The sequence below is a fragment of the Sphaeramia orbicularis genome, chromosome 14 (assembly GCF_902148855.1).
Source record: "Sphaeramia orbicularis chromosome 14, fSphaOr1.1, whole genome shotgun sequence".
Classification (NCBI taxonomy): Eukaryota; Metazoa; Chordata; class Actinopteri; order Kurtiformes; family Apogonidae; genus Sphaeramia; species Sphaeramia orbicularis.
The window spans coordinates 45549244-45570368 of record NC_043970.1 but is presented as its reverse complement, the minus strand read 5'-3'; the positions used below and the strand labels follow the sequence as shown (position 1 = coordinate 45570368).

General features: G+C 37.1%; 1 protein-coding gene across 1 annotated transcript in view; it reads right to left on the bottom strand.

Moving 5' to 3' along the window:
* The window catches only part of rars1 (arginyl-tRNA synthetase 1), a 66067-nt gene that overhangs the window by 23412 nt on the left and 21530 nt on the right, over positions 1–21125 (bottom strand). The window contains exons 11-12 of the mRNA XM_030154794.1: positions 20166–20275; positions 11012–11117 (exon numbers count right to left, since the gene is read on the bottom strand). Coding sequence (XP_030010654.1) covers positions 11012–11117; positions 20166–20275 — 216 coding nt within the window. The remainder of the gene's footprint in view (positions 1–11011; positions 11118–20165; positions 20276–21125) is intronic.

Genomic DNA, 21125 nt, shown 5'->3' with positions numbered 1-21125 from the left:
AAATTTTTGTAACGGACGACAGACGACGATAACAGATGACGACGACATCGGATGTCGCATAACGACAATAGCTTACGGCCTGTCAGCCGGTAAGCTAAAAACAGATGCGGAAGTTGACAGTACATATAGCGGTAGGTTAATCCACATGATGACAGCCCGCAAAACTACACCACGGTCGGTCGAGGAGATTCAGTCTTTGGTGGCCGATGTAAAAATTCAGCATGAGTTTGACGAGACAACACGCAACGAGTGAGTTTATCAGTGACTCTGAGCAGACGACATGAAAGTAACGTGCCGCATCGCTATGACGACCAGGTACTGTAAAGTCTGTAGTATCCTGTAATGGAAACGGTCTCCAGGAATAGTACCTGGTACCTGAGTCGAGTCGAGCCGAGTCAAGTCGAACCGGTTCCATCAATTTCTTTATTAAACTTTTCATACATAGTTTAAGAAAGAACACAAACTCACAGACAAGAGCTTGCGACAAGAATGTTCAAGGATCAATAACACCGTAAAGCTATTGAAATAAAATAACACACAGAAAAAAACATACACAAAAAATAAAAAAGGCATATAAAACAACACAAAACATGATATATGTATTACAAGCTGCTAGTGAAGCGATATTGGGTTGTTAACACAAGATTGGAAAAAAAGATTAAAAGTTAAAAAACAAAAAAATCAATCAGAGTTTACAGGGAAGTCCAGCTTCCGAACATATTAAAAAAAAGGGTCCCATATTTTAGAGAATTGTTGTTGTGAGCCCCTCAACAAGTATCTGATTTTTTCCAAATTGGCAAAATGAAGTACATCCCTGACCCAATGAGAGTGAGACGGTGGAGTGACCGATTTCCATTTCAGAAGAATCAATCGTCGCGCCAACAAACTGACAAAGGCTATAAAAGATCTGTTTCCTGAAGACGATGATACAACATTTGAAGTTGCACCAAACAGAGCAATAGTAGAGCTTGGTGCAATACTTTCCCCAGTGACCTCACTCGAAGTGTCGAAAATTTTGGACCAATAAGAGAATAATGTTGGGCGTGTCCAGAACATGTAAATAAGTGATGCATCAGCTTGGTGACACCGATCACAAGTTGGATCTATATTTGGATACGTTCTTGAAATCCTGACCTTCGTCAAGTGGGAGTCGAACCGGTTCCATGTAGTGGAAACGCGGCATAATACAGGGTGACACAAAAAAACGGGAACTTTTTAACAATCCAATAAAACCAAGAGTGATGGAAGAAAAATATTTTGTTCATAGTAATTGAAACCTTAAACCATGCCATTTAAGAAACAATGATGGAATTTTCATTTTTTTAAAAAGTCGTGTACACTTTACTCTTGAGATAGCCCCACAAGAAAAAATCACAAACGGACAAATCTGGCGATCTAGGGGGCCAGGGAACGTTACCGAATCTTGAGATCACACCGTTACCAAAAAATTCTCGCACAAGCTGCCAATGGTTACTATGGTCACCCTGTACTTGTACAAAAAAACGGGAATTTTGAAGTGCGTATTGGCAGACATGAGCAAGTGGCAGCACTGCGAGACAGTGACCTTGAGCAAGTAAACACACCCCCATTTTAGTAATCATTGGCGGGTGTGCGAGAATTGTTCGGTAACCGTGTGATCTCAAGATTCGGTAACGTTCCCTGGCCCCCTAGATCGCCAGATTTGTCCGTTTGTGATTTTTTCTTGTGGGGCTATCTCAAGAGTAAAGTGTACACGACTCGACCAAGAACTCTGGATGAGTTAAAACAGAGAATTCAGGATGAAATTCACAGTATCCCAGCTGAGATGTTGCAGCGGTCAATGAGGAATCTCAACAGCAGATTTCAAGAATGCATTCGTACAGGAGGACGCCATCTACAGGAAGTAATTTAAAAAAAAATGAAAATTCCATCATTGTTTCTTAAATGGCATGTTTTAAGGTTTTAAATTACTATGAATAAAATATTTTTCTTCCATCACTCTTGGTTTTATTGGATTGTTAAAAAGTTCCCGTTTTTTTGTCACCCTGTATAAGTGGGTTTAGATAAATACGACCCCTTTAAGTCTGAGGATTTCTAAAATAAATTTAAGTAATTTATGTGCCTGTTTCAAGAGCGAAACACCCCAAACAAAAACCACAAAAGATGACATTTGTATGAAAAAAAAAAAAAATCAGTCTACAGTAGTTTACAAAAAGTCTTTGGCTTAAAAAACAAAACAGAGCAGGGAATAAAAGATGAGGGAGTATTGCACAACACAAATGAAAAAAAACAAAACAAATGTTAGCAGCAGTGTTAGCGGTGCAGACTAAGGTTCAGGTTGGGTGTTGGTTTTAATGAGGCTGGGTTAGCAGATGGTAGACGTGGGCACAGACCCAGACAGAGAGCCCAGTGCCAGACCACCACGGCCTGCAGGGAAACAGCGCTGACATGCCTTTCCCACCACCTCCTCAGCATTAAAATCATTGTAGTCCAAGTGGAAGGCGCTGACTGTTTACACGGCGTCGAGAGCTGCAGATCATACTTAACCAGGTCAGGTTCTCTTTCCTCCGTATTTATTCCCCTTCAAGTTGGAGTTCAAACACCTCGACATCAGGACGCGCTAACGCTTACAGTCAAATTAGCAGAAAAGTCTGATGTTTGCTGTGAAAACAACAGCTAACGATAGCCTGGGGAGGCAGGAAAGGGCTGGTAAACAGAGATTTTGGGTAGGAGCTGGAGACTCAAGAGGTAATCTGAGGTCAGGAGGTGAAAAATAGGAAAATAAAATAAAAAAAAAATCCTTCCAGTTCCTTAAAAAACAACTTCCTAAAACAAGGTCTAGACAAGCTGAACATGAGCCAGTGATGGAGCTGTAGGCGAGTCAGAGATGGGAACTGGTGTATATTCGAAGGGCGATCGGCAGCTTTAGTGAGATGATGGTACAGGCAGAGAAAAAACATGAGTCATACGCAACTAGACTTTTACTTTTAGGAGGTAAAAATGACTGAAATGAAAACCAGTGTCCAATCCAGTCCAGTCCAGTCTGAGACCTTAACCCATAAAGACCCAAACATCCATCACCAACCAAAACCATCTACTGATCTAAACTGTTTAATACCTGCTGATCCACTAATCCTATTAATACATGTAAATAATTGGTGTAAAATGCAGTTTGTCATCTTTTCATGGTCATCAGATATGACCTGTTTTTACGTTCAGAGGCTCCGTAGTTACCGTGGCAACACCATCATCTTCTACAACATCGATTCACCAGTAAAACTCATGGAGTTGGATCAATGACAGTGGAAAGAAATGTTTGTTTTATGTTTTATCAATAAAAGATTTTACTGAAAAAGTGAATAAAGCGGGGGGAATAATACATAACGGGGGGGGGGGGGGGGTAATTCTAAGAGCAGAGGGAGGGACTTCTCCATAAGTACCTCAACGTACACTACAAACAAAAAGTTAAGGATATTTTTAATTTTTGGGCTTTTTTTTTTTTTTTAGTTGGGATTCTTGCACAGCGCTTTTTACTTTTTTGTGTGTGAATTGAAACATTTTTTTAATGAGCAGACATAGTTTTATTTACAAATGGCAAAAATGACAAAAAAAAAAAGAAATATCAACTTTTTGTTTGTAGTGTATGTTTCTTTCTCTCTCTCTGATGACTTCACAACTAATGAGCAACGGAAAATTCAAGCTTGACAAAAAATAGTGATTTGATTTATATCGTCTGATATGAAAAAAAATTATCGTGATATGATTTTTTTTCCGTATCGTCCAGCCCTACCCCTGGGATTAATAAATTATTCTGATTCCGATATCATACGCGAGTTTCCCTAAAGGCATCCATAAAGTTCACCTGTATCTGTATATCTATGACATTATAAGACCTAAAATTCTGATTATTGATTCTTAAGTATCCACAGAAACCCTGAATAAATCTGAATCGATCTGCACTGTAGTTCAGTTTGCATGCATTTTCCCTCTGATTTAAAAAACATGAACATGAGCCAAACACATACGTCCCAGGGTTCTCACTAGGATTTTTTCACAGCGTAGGGGCACCATGTACGCAGGCACACGCCATGTACAGGGTGGGGAAGCAAAATTTACAATGAACATTTAGTTGTTTTTTCTCAGCAGGCACTACGTCAATTGTTTTGAAACCAAACATATATTGATGTCATAATCATACCTAACACTATTATCCATACCTTTTCACAAACTTTTGCCCATATGAGTAATCAGGAAAGCAAACGTCAAAGAGTGTGTGATTTGCTGAATGCACTCGTCACACCAAAGGAGATTTCAAAAATAGTTGGAGTGTCCATAAAGACTGTTTATAATGGAAAGAAGAGAATGACTATGAGCAAAACTATTACGAGAAAGTCTGGAAGTGGAGGAAGCAACAAAAAACGTACCAAAGCTTTTATTAAAGCTCTCAAATCCAAAATCCTAAAGGATCCAACCAAATCCATGAGAAAAATGGCAATTGAACTTGAGGTAGACAACAAGACCGTTAGAAATGCAGTGAAATATGATTTGAAGATTTAAATTCTCATGACTTTCAATAAACTAATTGGTCATACACTGTCTTTCAATCCCTGCCTCAAAATATTGTAAATTTTGCTTCCCCACCCTGTATATGCTACTGAAAAAGTCACGTTTTCTTCAGTTTTCTCTGTTTTTGATATCATAACCTTCAACTTTAATCTGAGCTTTTATGAACAGCTACATGATCAGTACATTGAATATAGGAAAATATATAATTTCTACTTGAAAATGCAAAATACAGAGGATAATATGAGTATAAATGGTGATAAATCAGTTCAAAAAGGTTAAATAGAAAGAAACTATTGGCAGAGTTGGATCAATGACAGTGGATGGAGAAGCTTGGATGATGTTCAGTTCGTGATAGGTTTTATAGAAGAAGTCTTTTTTTTTTCTCAGGTTTTCTCTGTTTTTGATATAATAACCTTTAAATGTGACATCGGCATGATGATTAAAGTGCATGATCAATAAAAGTATAGTAGGAGTGTCCATAAAGACTGTTTATAATGTAAAGAAGACAATGACTATGAGCAAAACTATTACGAGAAAGTCTGGAAGATACTATTAAAGAAGAATGGGAGAAGTTGTCACCCGAATATTTGAGGAACACTTGCACAAGTTTCAGGAAGCATGTGAAGGCAGTTATTGAGAAAGAAGGAGGACACACAGAATAAAACATTTTCTATTATGTAAATTTTCTTGTGGCAAATAAATTCTCATGACTTTCAATAAACTAATTAGTCATACACTGTCTTTCAATCCCTGCCTCAAAATATTGTAAATTTTGCTTCCCCACCCTGTACATGGCGTGAGTTTTGTACGGGGGTCTGGGGACATCCTCCCCCAGAAAATTTTGAAATTTATAACTCTCTGAAACACCATTTCCTGCATTTTGAGGGGCAAATTTTGAGGAATGAAGCCAAAAAATGATGCGATATTACCCTTGTGTTTGGCGTTGCTCCCACGCTTCGATGCAGACATGATCGTAGAAAAATATTCACTTGCACGAAATTAGGGACCCCCCAGGGACAGCGTGGGGGGCCCCGACGTTCAATGACGCTAGCGAGAACCCTGCATCCTAAATACAAACTCATCCCACCACAGACTGTAAAAACATCGCTGTGTCTGCTGTTACTGATGGAACGTTTCCCTAAAAAAAAAAAAAAAACCTACACCGATGATGGAGATGATGAAAAGATGGAGGAGAGGAGCGGAGGAACAAAAAGAACAGGAGACCACACACACTCCGTTCGGCCTCTGAGCTCAGCAGATGAGAAGTTAAATGTCCACCAGTGTGGTTGCAGATTTCGTCTCAGGATGTGATCAAAAAGATCCGGATAAGAATTACCGGCGAATGTGGAGCAAAGGCGAGTCGTCACGCTGCTGCAGATAATGAGCCGCTCCCAGGACACTCTACCCTACGATACATGACTGATTTAATGCAGGAAAAACAGGGAAAAAAAGAATATGGGCAAAAATAAAGTGGAATATTCTGACAAAAGCTATTCCCAAAATTTCAATTCTCCTAGGTTTAATAGGGTCTCAGTCGTACTTGACGTGAGCCCTGACATATTGCACATGAAGACACTAAAATAATAAGAATGACATAGAGTTTGACTCAAAGGGCTGCACTACATCGCACACATGGGAGCGCCATGTTGGAAAAAAACATAATAATTTAAGCCGAGGAAAAACAGCAGTGCACTGGAGTAAAATTTTCCTGATTTTCGTTGGAACGTACACAATGAAGCCTTTATTTTGCCTTTTTTTCTAAAATGTGCTGCTCTTCAGTGTATTCTTGTAGCCGATTTATTTTTCATTTCTTCATTTTTAATAAGGTTTTTCTCAGTTTATAGTTCTATTCTATTTTTTTTTGTATTTTTGTATTCTGTACTAGTTCACCACCATGTGAGAGTGAATGTGAGAATGAATGAATAATGGATCGATGATGTAAAGCTCTTTGGATGCCTTGAAAAGCTCTATAGAAATCCAATCCATTATTATTATTATTATTATTACTATTTTTTTTTCTACTATGTTCATTTTGCACCGTGCGGCCATAGACTTTTTAAATTCCAGTTTTCTGTATGCATTGTACGTATGGCAAAAACGACAAAAATGTAAATAATATAAAATGAATACACTAATACTGAATATAAAACAGAATATACTTTATAAATTACTATAGTATTGAAAATTAAACAAAATATACTATATTAAATTAAGATAGTACAAAATATTAAACAGAATATACTATATTAAATATAGTATAGCATTTTAAATGGAATATACTTTATTAAATTTATATATAAAAACTTAGACAGAATATACTATATTAAAATAATATAGTATAGAAAATTAAACAGAACATTCTATATTAAATTATTACAGTCTAAGATATTAAACAGAATATACTATATTAAATATAGTATAGAATATTAAACAGAACATAGTAAACAAAACATTAAACAGAATATACTAAAAAATATTAAACAGATTATACTATATTAAATTAATATGGTTTCGAGTATTAAACAGAATATTCCTCTATTAAACATAATATACTACATTAAATTAATATAGTACAGAATATAACACAGGATATACTATATTAAATCAATATGGTATAGAATATTAAACAGAATATACTAAACAGAATATTTCTCTTTATTTTATTTTAATCTTTTTTTCTGTGTTTTTCTTTTATAAAATCAGTTGTTTATCGGAGGATGTCCAACATCAGGTATTTTTTAGCAGTTTTCACACCGTCTTTCAAAGCTCGTTGGATGCAGAGTTTACATGCAACAACAGTAAAACCGTCTCATATCTGAGGTCAGACGTAGATAATGTGTCGTGCAGGATCGTCATAAACAGTTACCTGCAGAATAACTCTAAACTCAGTGACACGGCGTCGGGGCGGGGCCATCTGGCCACGACATCATAGTTCTTCAAAGAAGTGTCTGAAAAGATTAATGAGGCCGGAGAAGTTGGGACAAACTTCTTCTTGTTCTTTGTCTGTTATGTTTCCAGCAGACTAGGCTGTTTGCAGCTGGTGGAACCACTTTGCACACGTCCAAAAGCTCTGTTGTGATTAAATGCTTTGGGGTAAATGCGCAGCTTTTGAAACCACCTCATTAAACCATCTGTGATTTTCTATAGAAATTCAATACAACAGGCCCTCGAGTGACCTTCTGACATTATTGTTATTCAAATATTAATTGTTTCCAGATGGTTTTTCAACATTAGATGTTCTTAATTTATGTTACTTGTCACTTATTTTAGCAGAGTTTATTTTTTTTATTAAATCTGAGAAGATGGAAAAAAGCTGCGTATGACTTTCATCACCAATTTTTCATCAAATCTGTAAAACCTGAATCATATCCTAACTATCACCAATCCGTAAGTGTTTCTGTGATTACGCACCTGAATCTCTTCCGTCATGGTGAACAATTTCAAAGTGTACTCCACCATAAACAATCCATGTGTTTACAAACACATTGGTCACTCGGGCCTTTTCAGAAATTTGTCACAACGTGCATTATGGGAAGCGGAACTGCAGTAGCAAGAGGCAAAAAAAAAAAAATTTCTGTGTTTGTTTCCGCTGCGGCCATAATGTGGCTGTGTGGAACTCCACTTCCTACAATGCATGTCATGACGAATTTCTGAAAATCCATTTTTGGTTCAGTTTAACACTTTAGCAGCAGAACTGTTTCTGTTTTTGAGTTAGTTATATTTGTTTACTTATTCACCAGCACAACTAAGAAACACAGGTAAAAGATTATATGTGTATTTGTATGCATGTATGTGCACTTGCATGTTGTGTGTATATGTATAAATGTATGTGTATGTATATGTATACGAATGAAAGAGTGTGTGTGTGTGTGTGTGTGTGTGTGTGTGTGTGTGTGTGTGTGTGTGAATAGATATATAAATATAAAAGAGTAATGTAAAAGGAAGAGGGACATGTATATTATTAATAATATTTTAGAAAGAGGGGGTAGGATTAAATAACTCGCACATCTTCCCACCCCTTTTCGGGCATGTAAATGGAACTATTGTGCTGTTCTTCTGTCTAAGATTGTTATGATTGTTGATGTTGTATATTAAATTTCATTGCATGTTCGGAATAAATCACTAAATCACAAATTCATACCAAATTGGGTTTATAGATTGCCAGTGACCAGAATAGATGTGATTACATTTTGGCAAAAGTAGGTCAAAGTTAAAATTTTTTGTGAATTTTTAAAATCTTTTTTTGTTCCATTTACTTATAATGGGCGAAATTTCAAATGTCTATAAAAAACATCAACTTAGTTTCAGTTTACTTTAAACTTGGCACATATATCATTTTTATATTTAACCAATATTGAACATGGATCAAAGAGTTGATCGATGCCAAAATAAGCTACAATACGTGCAAGGGGCGGGGTTTGTTGTAGGGGTGTGTATTGGCAAGAATCTGGCGATACGATAGAAATCACAATACGATATATCGCGATATATCATGACACTGTTAAAAAGGTGATTTTTTGTTTCTTTTTTTTAGATTAGTATTTCCTTGAAGAATTGAATTACACCAGAAATATGCGCAAATATTAAACACATTTCTATTTGATCACAACAGGATCTAATGCTATATCACAAACTGTTCCTGTGTTCAAACTGAAATTCTGTTTTACAGACATTACAGTTTAAGATCCTGTTCAAATGTTCATATTCTATTAGTTCAGAACTAACATCATGACATTATGTTTGTGCAATCCCAACAAAGGAACTAACATTATTTAATAAAAGAGTGTTAAATAATAATAAATAAAATATAAACAAAAAACAAAAATGAACCTCCACAATATTTCCATTTGAATAAATACCTAAAAATATCAGTACAGTACTTTTTAATATCGATACAGTATTGTGAAATGAAATATCACAATATATTGCAGAACTGATATTTTCTTACACCCCTAATTTGTTGTACCAGGAACCACTGGTTCAGTGAGTGATACAGTCTGTATTTTAATTACCTCCGCCAAGGAGGTTATGTTTTTGCCAGAGTTTGTTTGTTTGTTTGTCTGTTTGTTTGTTTGTTTGTTTGTCTGTCCGTTAGTGTGCAACATAACTCAAAAAGTTATGGACAGATTTGGATGAAATTTTCAGGGTTTGTTGGAAATGGGATAAGGAAGAAATGATTAAATTTTGGTGGTGATCGGGGGTGGGGGGGCCCACGGGGGGGGGCCACTGATCAGCCTTGGCGGAGGTCTGCGCTCTCCCAGTGCTTCTAGTTATCTATTTAACCTTTATTTAACCAGGTAGGTTAGTTGAGAACTGATTCTCATTTACAATAACGACCTGACCAAGAGGCAGCACACAAACCGAATGAATAATAGCACAGGACACATATTGCTGATTTGTTGGTGGTTTCAGTCCTAAGTGTGTTCTGGTTTGCGATTTCCCCTACTGTTGAATGCCTGGAATGTCAATCGGCTAAAATTTTCTTAGAGGTCTTATTTCTGTCTTTGTGCATAAGAAATCAATATAAGTGAATCCCCAAAGGAACTTTGTGTTGGTAAATGCAAGTTATGGAAATTTACAGGATTTCAGTTCTGTTACAACATGTTGATGCTCATATGAACTATGTTTTCAGCTCAAAAATGTCCAATTTCATCACAATTAATGCTATATTTTCATGTCACAAATGGCCAAGTTATATTTGAACTGAATTTACCTGAAAAACAAATATTCTATTCTTTTAGATTCCCCAGTTTTTCTTACAAGATTCTCTCCTACATATCACATGTTTTATTTTTACAGGTTCAATATGGAGTATGGTGCTGATCCATCCTGCTTATGTTACGCCAATACATACATTAAGAATGTCACACGTCACTTTTTAAGTCAAGTTTTCTAATAATAAGCATTTTTATAAAGAAATAACAATTCTATATTGTTATTTACTCTTTAGTATGATGATAAACTATACAATAAATAATTCTGATCCTAGTTTTTGCACAGGGATCATTTGTGGAAACGGTGACATGGCTGCCGAGCATCAGTATGATGGGATCTGGAACAACCATGTCACATCCGTCCACTGCCACATTTTGTGTTTTTGTGTCAGCTGTTATTGTTTTAGATCCACAATACTAACATTTATGAATAAGAGGACAATTAGCAATAGTAAGTATATAAGTTTATTACTAATAAAGTACTAGTACTGACAAGATCATCATGGGTAATGTCACGTCCGTCCACCAGCAAAAGTTTTCACATACACGTGCTATTGAAAATCCAATATTTCTGAAAATAGAGCTTCCACTGTCAAATAATATCAGTAGTCTGTGCACAAATGGATTAGCATTATTTCAACACAGTTCTATGTATCTTACAACTTTTTTTTTGGACAAAAATGGCCACTCATTTGACCCCCTAAGTAAATTTTAGCCGCAACACTATCCATACAACACTTATAATTTCTTACCTTGTCTCTCTCCTTCTCTTGCAGTTTGTCCATGGACCTCTTCAGTCCTTCCTCCAGCAGGTCCATCAGCCTCACCGTGTCTCCTGATCGGGTCTTAAACTTCTTCCTGAGCAGGAAACAAGAGGCAGAAAAGTCTTATGCGAGGCCTTGAAGCACTAAAGTCGTATTAATATGTAAAAACAGAAATTTGAAAGAGCTCAGACTACTCAGCATCTCCCAAAAAATTAACTTTGTGATTAAAGTTTCAGTCTGCGCTAATCGTCATGACAACGCTCCACTCCATTACTCCTGCCTGCCGACGCCTGCGGGGCAAAATATTTTGTACAATCAAGCAAATCAGATGAGCGCTACGAGCAGAACACGAGCCAACTTTTTAATAAGCCCCTTTTCTTTTGCTGTTTACTCGCAGCTATAACAGCTCCCCCCGTGGCTGCGTTAAGCTCTTATTGTCTAGATGAGTGATAAAAAGAGCAGCGTGATCCATTTCTAATGCAGTTTTGAGTAGTTCAGACATTCAGTGGCCAATTTACACCCCCTCAGGTTACTGCGGGGCGTTTAGCAGCACTTAGTTATGGCCTCTGTCAAGCGTAACGCTGACCCCCCCTGCCCGGGTTCGCCTCTTCTTCTCTGGACAATTGATTGGCAGGAAACAACGGAGCGAGAGATCAGCAGCACGGTAAGCACTGCTGAGAACAAATGCACATACAGAATCCACAGAACATCTACCGTAAGTACAAAAAAATGTGGAAATCAAAGGTTAGCAAACTCTAAATCTTGTGCAGTATCATCAGAGTAACATAGTATCTGTGCATTATGAATTAAAAATAGTCCTTTTTTTTGGTGGCTATGTGTTTTCAGGGTATCTGCAGGTTTGAGGAGCTGAATTTATGAATTTTAGACATTTTTCAAGGCATTTTTGGTCAAACTGAAACCCATACATTCACATTAGCAGTACAGTAAGCATCATAGTAATTGTGTTGAATCAGTCTTAACCAGGTTTCCATCCAGCTAACGTTCCATTTCCATTTGTCCATGACTAATGTGTGATACTGCTGAAGTAGTAGTAAGCTATTACACACCAACATGCACAAAAACTACAGTAAATATACAAAAAAATGCACTAAAATATACAAAACAATGTTAAAAATACACAAAAAAATACACAAAATACTAATAAAATATACTAAAATACACTGAAGTACACAAAATACACTAAAATACAAACATAAATAAATAATAAAATAAAAAATACACAAACAGGGTATCGGCAGATTTGCTGAAGCCAACATTACATTTCCATTTGTCCATGACTAATGTTTGTGCTAATGACAATCACGCTGCTTAAGCTCATACCTGAACCCCTCCACCCATGAATGACTGTTAGGTATTATACACCAACATGCACAAAAACTGTACTTAAAAAAAAAGCACTAAAATATACATAAAAATGCTAAAAACACATAAACAAATGCACTAAAATACACCAAAAACAACAAGATAAAAAGATCAACACTAATCACACATTTGGTTAATTCTTTATAATGATTTACAAAGCAAAAACAGTAATATCGTTTATTGTGTCTGTGGAAGTTTTCAGACCTTTGAGGGTCAAATGTAAGGATAAATGATCAGTTTTCAGGATAATTAAGAACTCAAATTAAGAAAGTCATATTTAAGAATTTTTATGGATCCACAGACACGATTGTGAGGTTTTATTTACTGATTGTTGGTTTCTATTTAATAATTGTTTCCTTTGCTTATTAATCAATGCCTTACTCACAGTAATGCCTGCAGCACTGCTGAGCCCAAATCAAATGCCCTCACCGATACAATAATCTATATCGTATTATATTAAAGACAAAAAAAGAAGATAATAGGCTAAAAAAAACCTGACCAACAGGAAGAACAAGAAGGAAAAAAAAACAAGGTGGAAGAGGAGGAGGGAAAAGAAGAGTGAAAAATTAGGAAAAAACACAATGAAATAATAACAGGTAACCAAAATAACCAAATAGAGAAAACAAAGAAAGACGACGACAAAGATAGAAAAAATAACAAGTGTTCAGAGAACGCAAACCTCCGCCAAGCACCCCAAACAGTGTGCATGTGTGGATCGACTATTTCTTTTTAAATTAAAAAGTTTCATGGTTGTTCCATACAGCAGAAAAAGTTGAAGCTTGGTACCAGTCATGTGTATGTCAAATTATATTCAATTCCAATCAATATTTGTTGAGTTATAATGAAAAATGTGTGGTAAATGGGATTGTCAATGTTAAATTGAAATATCCACAGAGTCCACATTCCACAGTGGATGTGGACAATTTTGTGTCAGATACAAGATATTGTTATAAGCTACGAGTGGATCAAATTGGAGGCTAATTGGAGTCGTTTTGAATTTTTTATGAATTTTCGAAAATTGCTCGATGATGAGAGATAGGAAAATTTGAGTTTAATTTTGTGACCTTGCTGTGACCTTGAACTTTGGCCTACTTGGCCCAAAATTTAACGGGTTTGTAAGTAAGTAAGTAAGTGAATTTTATTTATAGAGCACTTTTTACAGACAGAGTCACAAAGTGCTTTATCAATTCAAATCAGAATCAAATTAAGTTTACAGAGACCCAACAGAATCCTGCAGGAGCAAACACTTGTGATTGGTGACAGTGGCGAGGAAAAACTTCCCTTTAACGGGCAGAAACCTCGAGCAGACCCAGACTCCTGAAGGATGGCTGTCTGCCTTGACCAGTTGGGGTTAAAGAGAGAGAGTAAAGGAGGAGAAAAGAGAGAGCAATAGAGATATAGAGAGATGGGGGGGGGGGGGGAAGAGACACATGGAGTACTTTATGATGAATACATAAAGTGTAATTAGTTTGTGGTGGCCCTGGGTCAGGTGGGAACTAAAAAGCCTTTTTGAACAGGAGGGTTTTGAGGTGTTTTTTAAAGCTCTGTCCCAGGGCCTAGGCCAGGGGTCAGCAATCCTGGTTCTAGAGAGCCACTATCCTGCATGTTTTAGATGTTTCCCTCTTCCAGCACACCTGATGGTCATTATCAGGCTTCTGCAGAGCTTGATGATAGGCTTATCATTTGAATCAGGTGTGTTGGAAGAGGGATACATCTAAAACATGCAGGATAGCGGCTCTCTAGAACCAGGATTGCTGACCCCTGGCCTAGGCCTATCTGTGCGTAAAATTTGGTAAAGATGGTTGTAATAGTTTTCCTGTAAAGTTGCTAACAAACAAACACACAAACACACAAAGCAAAGTGATCACAATACCTCCTGGCAGAGATAATGAAACAGAGACACAAAACATTCCATCTGTACAACTCAAACTCTACTCTTCTGATCGTGTCTTTTAACAAGTGGTTCCGGGCACAACAAGCCCCGCCCCTCGCACGTATTGTAGCTTATTTGGGCATCAATCCAGCTGATGTCATCACGTCTATGCGTGTGCTGATGTCAGTATATCAACAGCCTCTATAGATGTGCCAAGTCTGAAGTAAACTGAAACAAAATTGATGTCTTTATAGACATGTGAGATTTTGGCCATTATAAGTAAATGGGAAAAAAAAGATTTAAAAATTCATACAAATTTGAATTTTGACCTACTTTTCCCAAAATGTAATCACATCTATTCTGGGTCACTGGCAATCTATAAACCCAATCTGGTACGAATTCAACCAATAGTTTTGCTGCTAGAGTGTCAGTTAACCCCTTTAACCCTATCAGCCTGCTCAAAGTTTAGACCCTAATGTTAATAAAAGTACATCAAAAGTGTATTTTAGTGCAAACTTTAATGTTCAAACATGATTTTTAATCTTTGTGGGGTGAAATACAGGAGGTCCTCGGGTTACGCGGTACTTGACCTATGCTGTTTTGACTTTACGACGCCTGAGTCTCGTCCGCAGAGGATCCCAATATGGAACGATTTTCGAAAGCTTCAAGGGGAGTGATGGACAGTGTACGGTGCTACCGTGAGATCTGGGAGGAAAAGAGGATGATTTCCTTCCAGACGGACATCTCCAAGTACTTCACCAAGGTGGAGAGGCCAGTAGAACCCGTACCTTCAACGTCTACAGAAGATCCTGCACCTGCTACCCCTCCAGATAATCCAGATTCCCCAGCAGCAGCTCTCACAGCCTCCCCTCCTTCTTCTCTAGCCACCTAGTATTAGGTATTTAGGGGGTGTCAAAGGGTTAATTCCGACTTACGCGGAAATTCAGGTTACATCGCCAGTGTAGGAACGGAACTTGTTCGTAACCCGAGGACCTCCTGTATACGCTATTAAAAATCTCCGACACGAACAATTAATTTATGCATATCATCGTCAATCCAGCCGAAAAAAACAGGCGAGGATAAAAAATTCTAATTTCTCTGTTAGTTTGTTACAGTTTACTCAGGCATAGTAATAGATACAATATTTAGACAATGGGAATAGATTCTGTGAGGTCTCCAAATGTCCACAGACATCAAGAACATCCATATGAACCTTATTATTGTGAAGTAATTCATTTACTTTGGGTATGTCTTTTTAGGCGTTTCTCCCCTGAAAATATGGTCAGGGTTAAACAGGTTAGCAAACAAACAAACAAACAAACCAAACCAAAAACAATACCCCTTGCCTCTCCTTCAGGGGGCGGGGTAATAATTGATCATGTTGAAACCTTTATCAGTCTTTTAATTACCACCGTCAACCTCCGTTTCCTAATATTCCTTCACCTGCCAACTCGACCGCTTGTACATCTGCTGATTTATACTCTTCGATGTGGCCGTGGAGTAAAACTGCTTTTATGTGCAATTGTAAACGTGGTAAAACATGACGCCGACGCTGTGAAGGACACTCTGACGGTTAGAATGCGGAGGTGGAGACGTTTCATAGAAGCAGCTGTTTTCTGCTGCAGAGACCGGACCGGGTTCCAACTGTTATCAATCTGCTACGGGTCAGATTTGGACAAAAAGCAGCAGCAGATTTATCTACTGTAGGTGAACGCAAAAGGTGAAACGCAAAAATCAAACTGCACGGCTTCCAACTTCAGCACAAGTTTGGAAAACACCAGTTTCCACATACACTATATGGACAAAAGTATGTGGACACGTTGGATTCAGGTGTTTCTTTTCTAACAGGGGTCTGGGATACAAAACAATGACGACAAATGTTATAATATTGTTTCATATTGGGATAAATATCATTGCCTTGCATCTGTTAGTTTTGTTTAAATTGTTATCATTAAGGAAGCTAAAGTAATGTGTTCTGTCGTATAAATGTGAGATGGGGGTGGGATTTAATACGTTTTCTTCTTCCCACTTTTTTTGAGCAGTACATATTGATTTTATTTTGTTATTACTAGTGTACATGGCAATTGCTATTTTGTCTTGATCACCTTTGTTTATTAATGAATTTGCGCTGATATTAGTTCCTTGCACATGAAAGATGTTTGATTTTTTTTCTTCTGCTCGAAACAAAGAAATTAATGAAGGACAATAATGAATGAATCTTTTTCGAATCACTGTTTCTAAAAACCAAAGACCAAGTATGCAATCTTAGTGTGCAGATAGACTCAGATCTGACCTCATATCAAATCAATCATCAAAACAGCCTTCTATCAGCTGAAGAACATATCTAGAGTAAAAGGTTTTATGTCCTGAACAGATCAAGAGAAACCAATTCATGCTTTCATCTCCAGTAGACTCGAATACTGTAACGCTCTTCTGACTGGACTCCCCCAAAAGAGCGTTGAACAACTGCAGCTCATTCAGAATGCCACAGCTCAAGTTTGGACCAGAACTAGGAGATCAGAGCCAGAGTCTTATGCTGGGACGGGTACCTGTGGATACCTGACGGGTAACCCACAAAAACATGCAGGGGCGGGTAAAAAAAAAAAAAAAAAAAGAATTTTCAAGTAGCGTGAAAGGAAGTGAAAAAAATAAAAGCAGATTCATGGATGAAAATAATTTGCAGGACATTTAATGATGATGATCATCTAATCTGGTTTGTTTTATTTTGAAGTGAGCTTCACCTCTGTTTACATCCGGCCAACGACGTCATTGAGCAGTGCAGACAGGTAGCCTGCACTGGCGGGGAAAAGTAAAAATAGGACCAATGGCCCTGTAGCTTACCGGCCAAATTAAAAGCTTTGGGAAATGTATCCAGATGCCATTTATTATCACACAGTTCTGTGTATTTATTATATTACAGAAATAGCCCATGTTTTGGTCATATTCCAATCAGATCTGTAAAAAATTCAAATTCCAACTTGATATCATTGATACTTACTCATTTATCGTATCAATCCACTTCCTATCTCTTATAATGGGAAAATTTTTCAAAGTCGCACCAAATCCAGAATCAGATCCAGTTCAAAATAATTTCACTAACTTTGTTGAAATCATCATAAAGAAGCTGTATACCAAGTTTGAAGTCAATCGAAATTGTAGTTTCAGAGAAGAAGACGATTGAAATTTTTGTAACGGATGGCAGACGATGACGCCACATGACGACAATAGCTTACGGCCTATCGGCCAGTAAGCTAAAAAACACTGAAAAGGTTGTGACTCAGAGCCAGAGCATCACAATGGATGATATAAAGAGAAAGATAGCCAGCGGTGAATCTGCAGTTGTGGACAATACCTCCTCAAAGGCAAAGTCGGACGTTTGGTAGGCAGGTAGGCTGCTGCATATAGGTTATGTCATTCAATCAGAAGGATGTTTTTGACCGAACCATTTTAACCTTGTTTAATCGTTCCTTTATTGAGTCTGTTTTATCTTTTTGCCTGGTGGCGTGGTTCGGTCAGACCTCAGCTGCAGAGAGAAACTCACTGAATCAAATAGTCAGATGGTCCAGTCGCCTGATTGGTGAGTCCCAGTCTTGTCCCGCCTCCCTGTACACTAAACAGGTACAGAGGATGGCTTCATCAATTCTTAATAATGCCTCCCATTCTTTACGAGGTGAATTTCAGCTCCTGTCCTCTGGACGGAGGTTTTTAGTCCCCAGGTGCAGGACACAGCATTATAAAAACAGCTTTGTTCCTGTTGTTGTCTCTGAGCTCAATAAGAAATAGAGACATTGCACTTTATTAACTTATTTTAGTTATTTATTCGATTTCTTTATTTATTATTATTGTGACTTCAAATTTTTAAATTTTATGTTCTTATCCTGGATTTTGTCCCAGACTGTTTTTATCTTCTCTGGGTTTTTATCGTGTTTTATTGCCGCTATACTGATGAATGGTAGAACACTGAGCACTTTCCGTCCTGTCTTTTTGTCCTGTCTGGAAGCTCGGTCAAGTACCTGCCGAACAGGTTCAATGTATGTCTGGTTGTGATGCCAAAAGCAATCACCTCGTCTGCAAAACAAATCTACCCAAAGGTAGAAATAAAGTAATCTTGAACCTTTTTAGTTCTGATTCAATCCTGAACACTTAGTGACAACGTTCCCTCTGTAATGAGCACACTGTTCTGTGACAAAATGTGTTGATCAAGACCGATATTTTTTCTTTTACTTTATTGTTGCACTTTTGGACTGTGTATCGCCACTTGGGCATTTTTAAAAATGCTTTTATTGCCAAGTGCGTGCTTGCACGTGTTTGTGAGCGATGTATATATAACATATTAAAGATTTAATGATGCCGTACATTTTAGCCATAAATAAGCCCTTCAAGTGAGTTACTGTGTAGACGATATGTTTAATCACGGGTCGGGTCGGGTTGTGGGTAGTGATGGCCGAACGAGGCTTTGCTGGAGCTTCGACACTTTTTACGAAACCTGGTTCATTGCTCGGGGCTCCAATGACACAGTGCTCGAGGAAGACATCTAGTGGTCATTAAAATGAAGTGCAACCGAGACGTGTCAAAGAGTCAAACTTCTTTCCATTCTGCAGCAGACCTATTTAATGCACAACACACCCCAGTGGTTCATGGATTGTTTTGGATTTGATTGTCCACGCACATTCCTGTTTGACTACACTAGATGATTGTATGTCTATAGTGGACACAATAATGATATTATTAGTAATAACGACAATAATTATTGAAAACCATGATCCTAATTTGGAATATCTATATGTAACCCTAAATAGATCTTTTAAATGGACTTTTTTTTAATGTCTTGCTTTACTCTATTTTAATTTTAATGTATGATTTTAATATAATTAATGCCTTTCTTTTATTCTGTGAATGCATTTTAAAATCATGTTTTATCTCTGATGATTTTAATGTCTTTTTTTTTCTTTTTTTGATTTTAATGTAATTTCAATGTCTTGCTTTTGCCGTAATATATCTTATGCCTTTGTAAAGCACTTTGAGTTACCCTGTGTATTAATAATGCTATACAAATAAACTTGCCTTTGCTTCTAAAATGCCTCAGATTGTTTTTACTTCTTAACATTGACTTTTTACCTCCGCCAAGTGAAACGGTGGAGGTTATGTTTTCATCGGGGTTCGTCTGTCTGTCTGTTAGCTAGATAACTCAAAAAGTTATGGTTTCATGAAATTTTCAGGAAATGTTGATAGTGGCACAAGGAACAAATGATAAAATTTTGGTGGTGATCGGGGGGGGGGCTGATCTGCCTTGGTGGAGGTCTGCGCTCTCCAAGTGCTTTTCTAGTTTTTTTTTATCCATCACTATGATTTTAAATGCTGTGTAATGCATATGGCTTTAGGATTATGGTCTGTTCATTCAGTTATGTTGCTTGTCACAATATTGCGACATTGGCACTTAAAGGGTTAATTTGACTAAATGAGGTTTTTGTTTTCTGAAAATCAGGCAAAACATTTAATTTGCAGTGACTTCATGTTTTATCGAGTTCATGGGGAAGAAGTTACAATTCTGAGTCATGCACAACACGAGGAAATGAAAAGGATTCCACTTTTCGGCCATATTTCTCGGCCCTACTTCAAATTAAAAACCAACTCAACAGCTGTTTCCAAAATCAGATGGTTTAGTTGAATTTCTCTAGTTATTACAATGTCTAGATCACTGTGAAATTAATGAACCTCCCTGGAAGATATTTTAACGTTTTTAAAGTCAGACTTTAGCTACAGTCTACTAAAAGAAAATAAAAAGCTGTAGTCTTTGATGTATCAACAGCTTTTAGTTGAAGTTTCTGTGTCTAAAAAGTGAAATGTTGGTGGCAGTAATAGGGTGGAAGGTGTTTTGAAGCGTACTTGTCCTCTCCCAGCACCACTCCGAAGCCGGCGTGCTCCACCCGGGTCACCTGAGGGTCGTACCAACCAATCATCTGAGCCGCAGCGAACACCACCTGGAAGTGTGTGCCCTGGAAACGAGAAGGCATTGGGTCAGTGACACGGAACATAAAGAGAACGTAGAGTCAGAAATGTAACAGATCACAATTTAGACTAAAAATAGAACAAGTGATGATACAAGTGATGAATTAACGGCATTGAATTAATGGAACTACTTTTTTTTTTTTTTTTACTTATATTTTATTGTTTCATTTTTGAGATTTTACAACAAAAACATTTAGAACATAGCGTCAAACTCACATTTTCTTTTACGACTTCAACAAGAGAAATTTAAAAATTGTTGGGCGCCTTGGATTACATACATAACTTTAGCAAATCTGGCTTTGACTGAACATAGAAGATGGTACTAACTCACTTCCCTCAAGCATGAAAGATATATATCTCTAATTTTGAAAAATTTGAACCTGAATTACAACTGAAAATATATGACATACGAACAGTAAAGGTTGTAAATGAATGCGTACAGCATAAATTCAGAGTGTAAATAGCAATGTGTAAGTAAATATGTTCTAAATATATGCCTGTGTCTAGTCTTGTATTTCATAATAATCAAATACTACAATGGGTTTGAATGTTATTTATTATAAAAAAAAAAAAAAAAAACTGCAGAAAATACCCACATATTATGGACGTGTCCACAGATCAGACCTTTCTGGGACGATATATTTGTCGCTGTGAACACAGTTTTCAACCTAACATTTTCTAAAGAATTAAAGTTTGCTATTTTAGGTGTAATCCCAGAAAGTTTAGAGGGAAATAACCAAAAATACCTTTTGCGAATTTTACGAACGGCAGCCATTAAATGCATCACTATCAAGTGGTTGAAACCTGAACCTCCTACATTTAACATTTGGAGAGAGA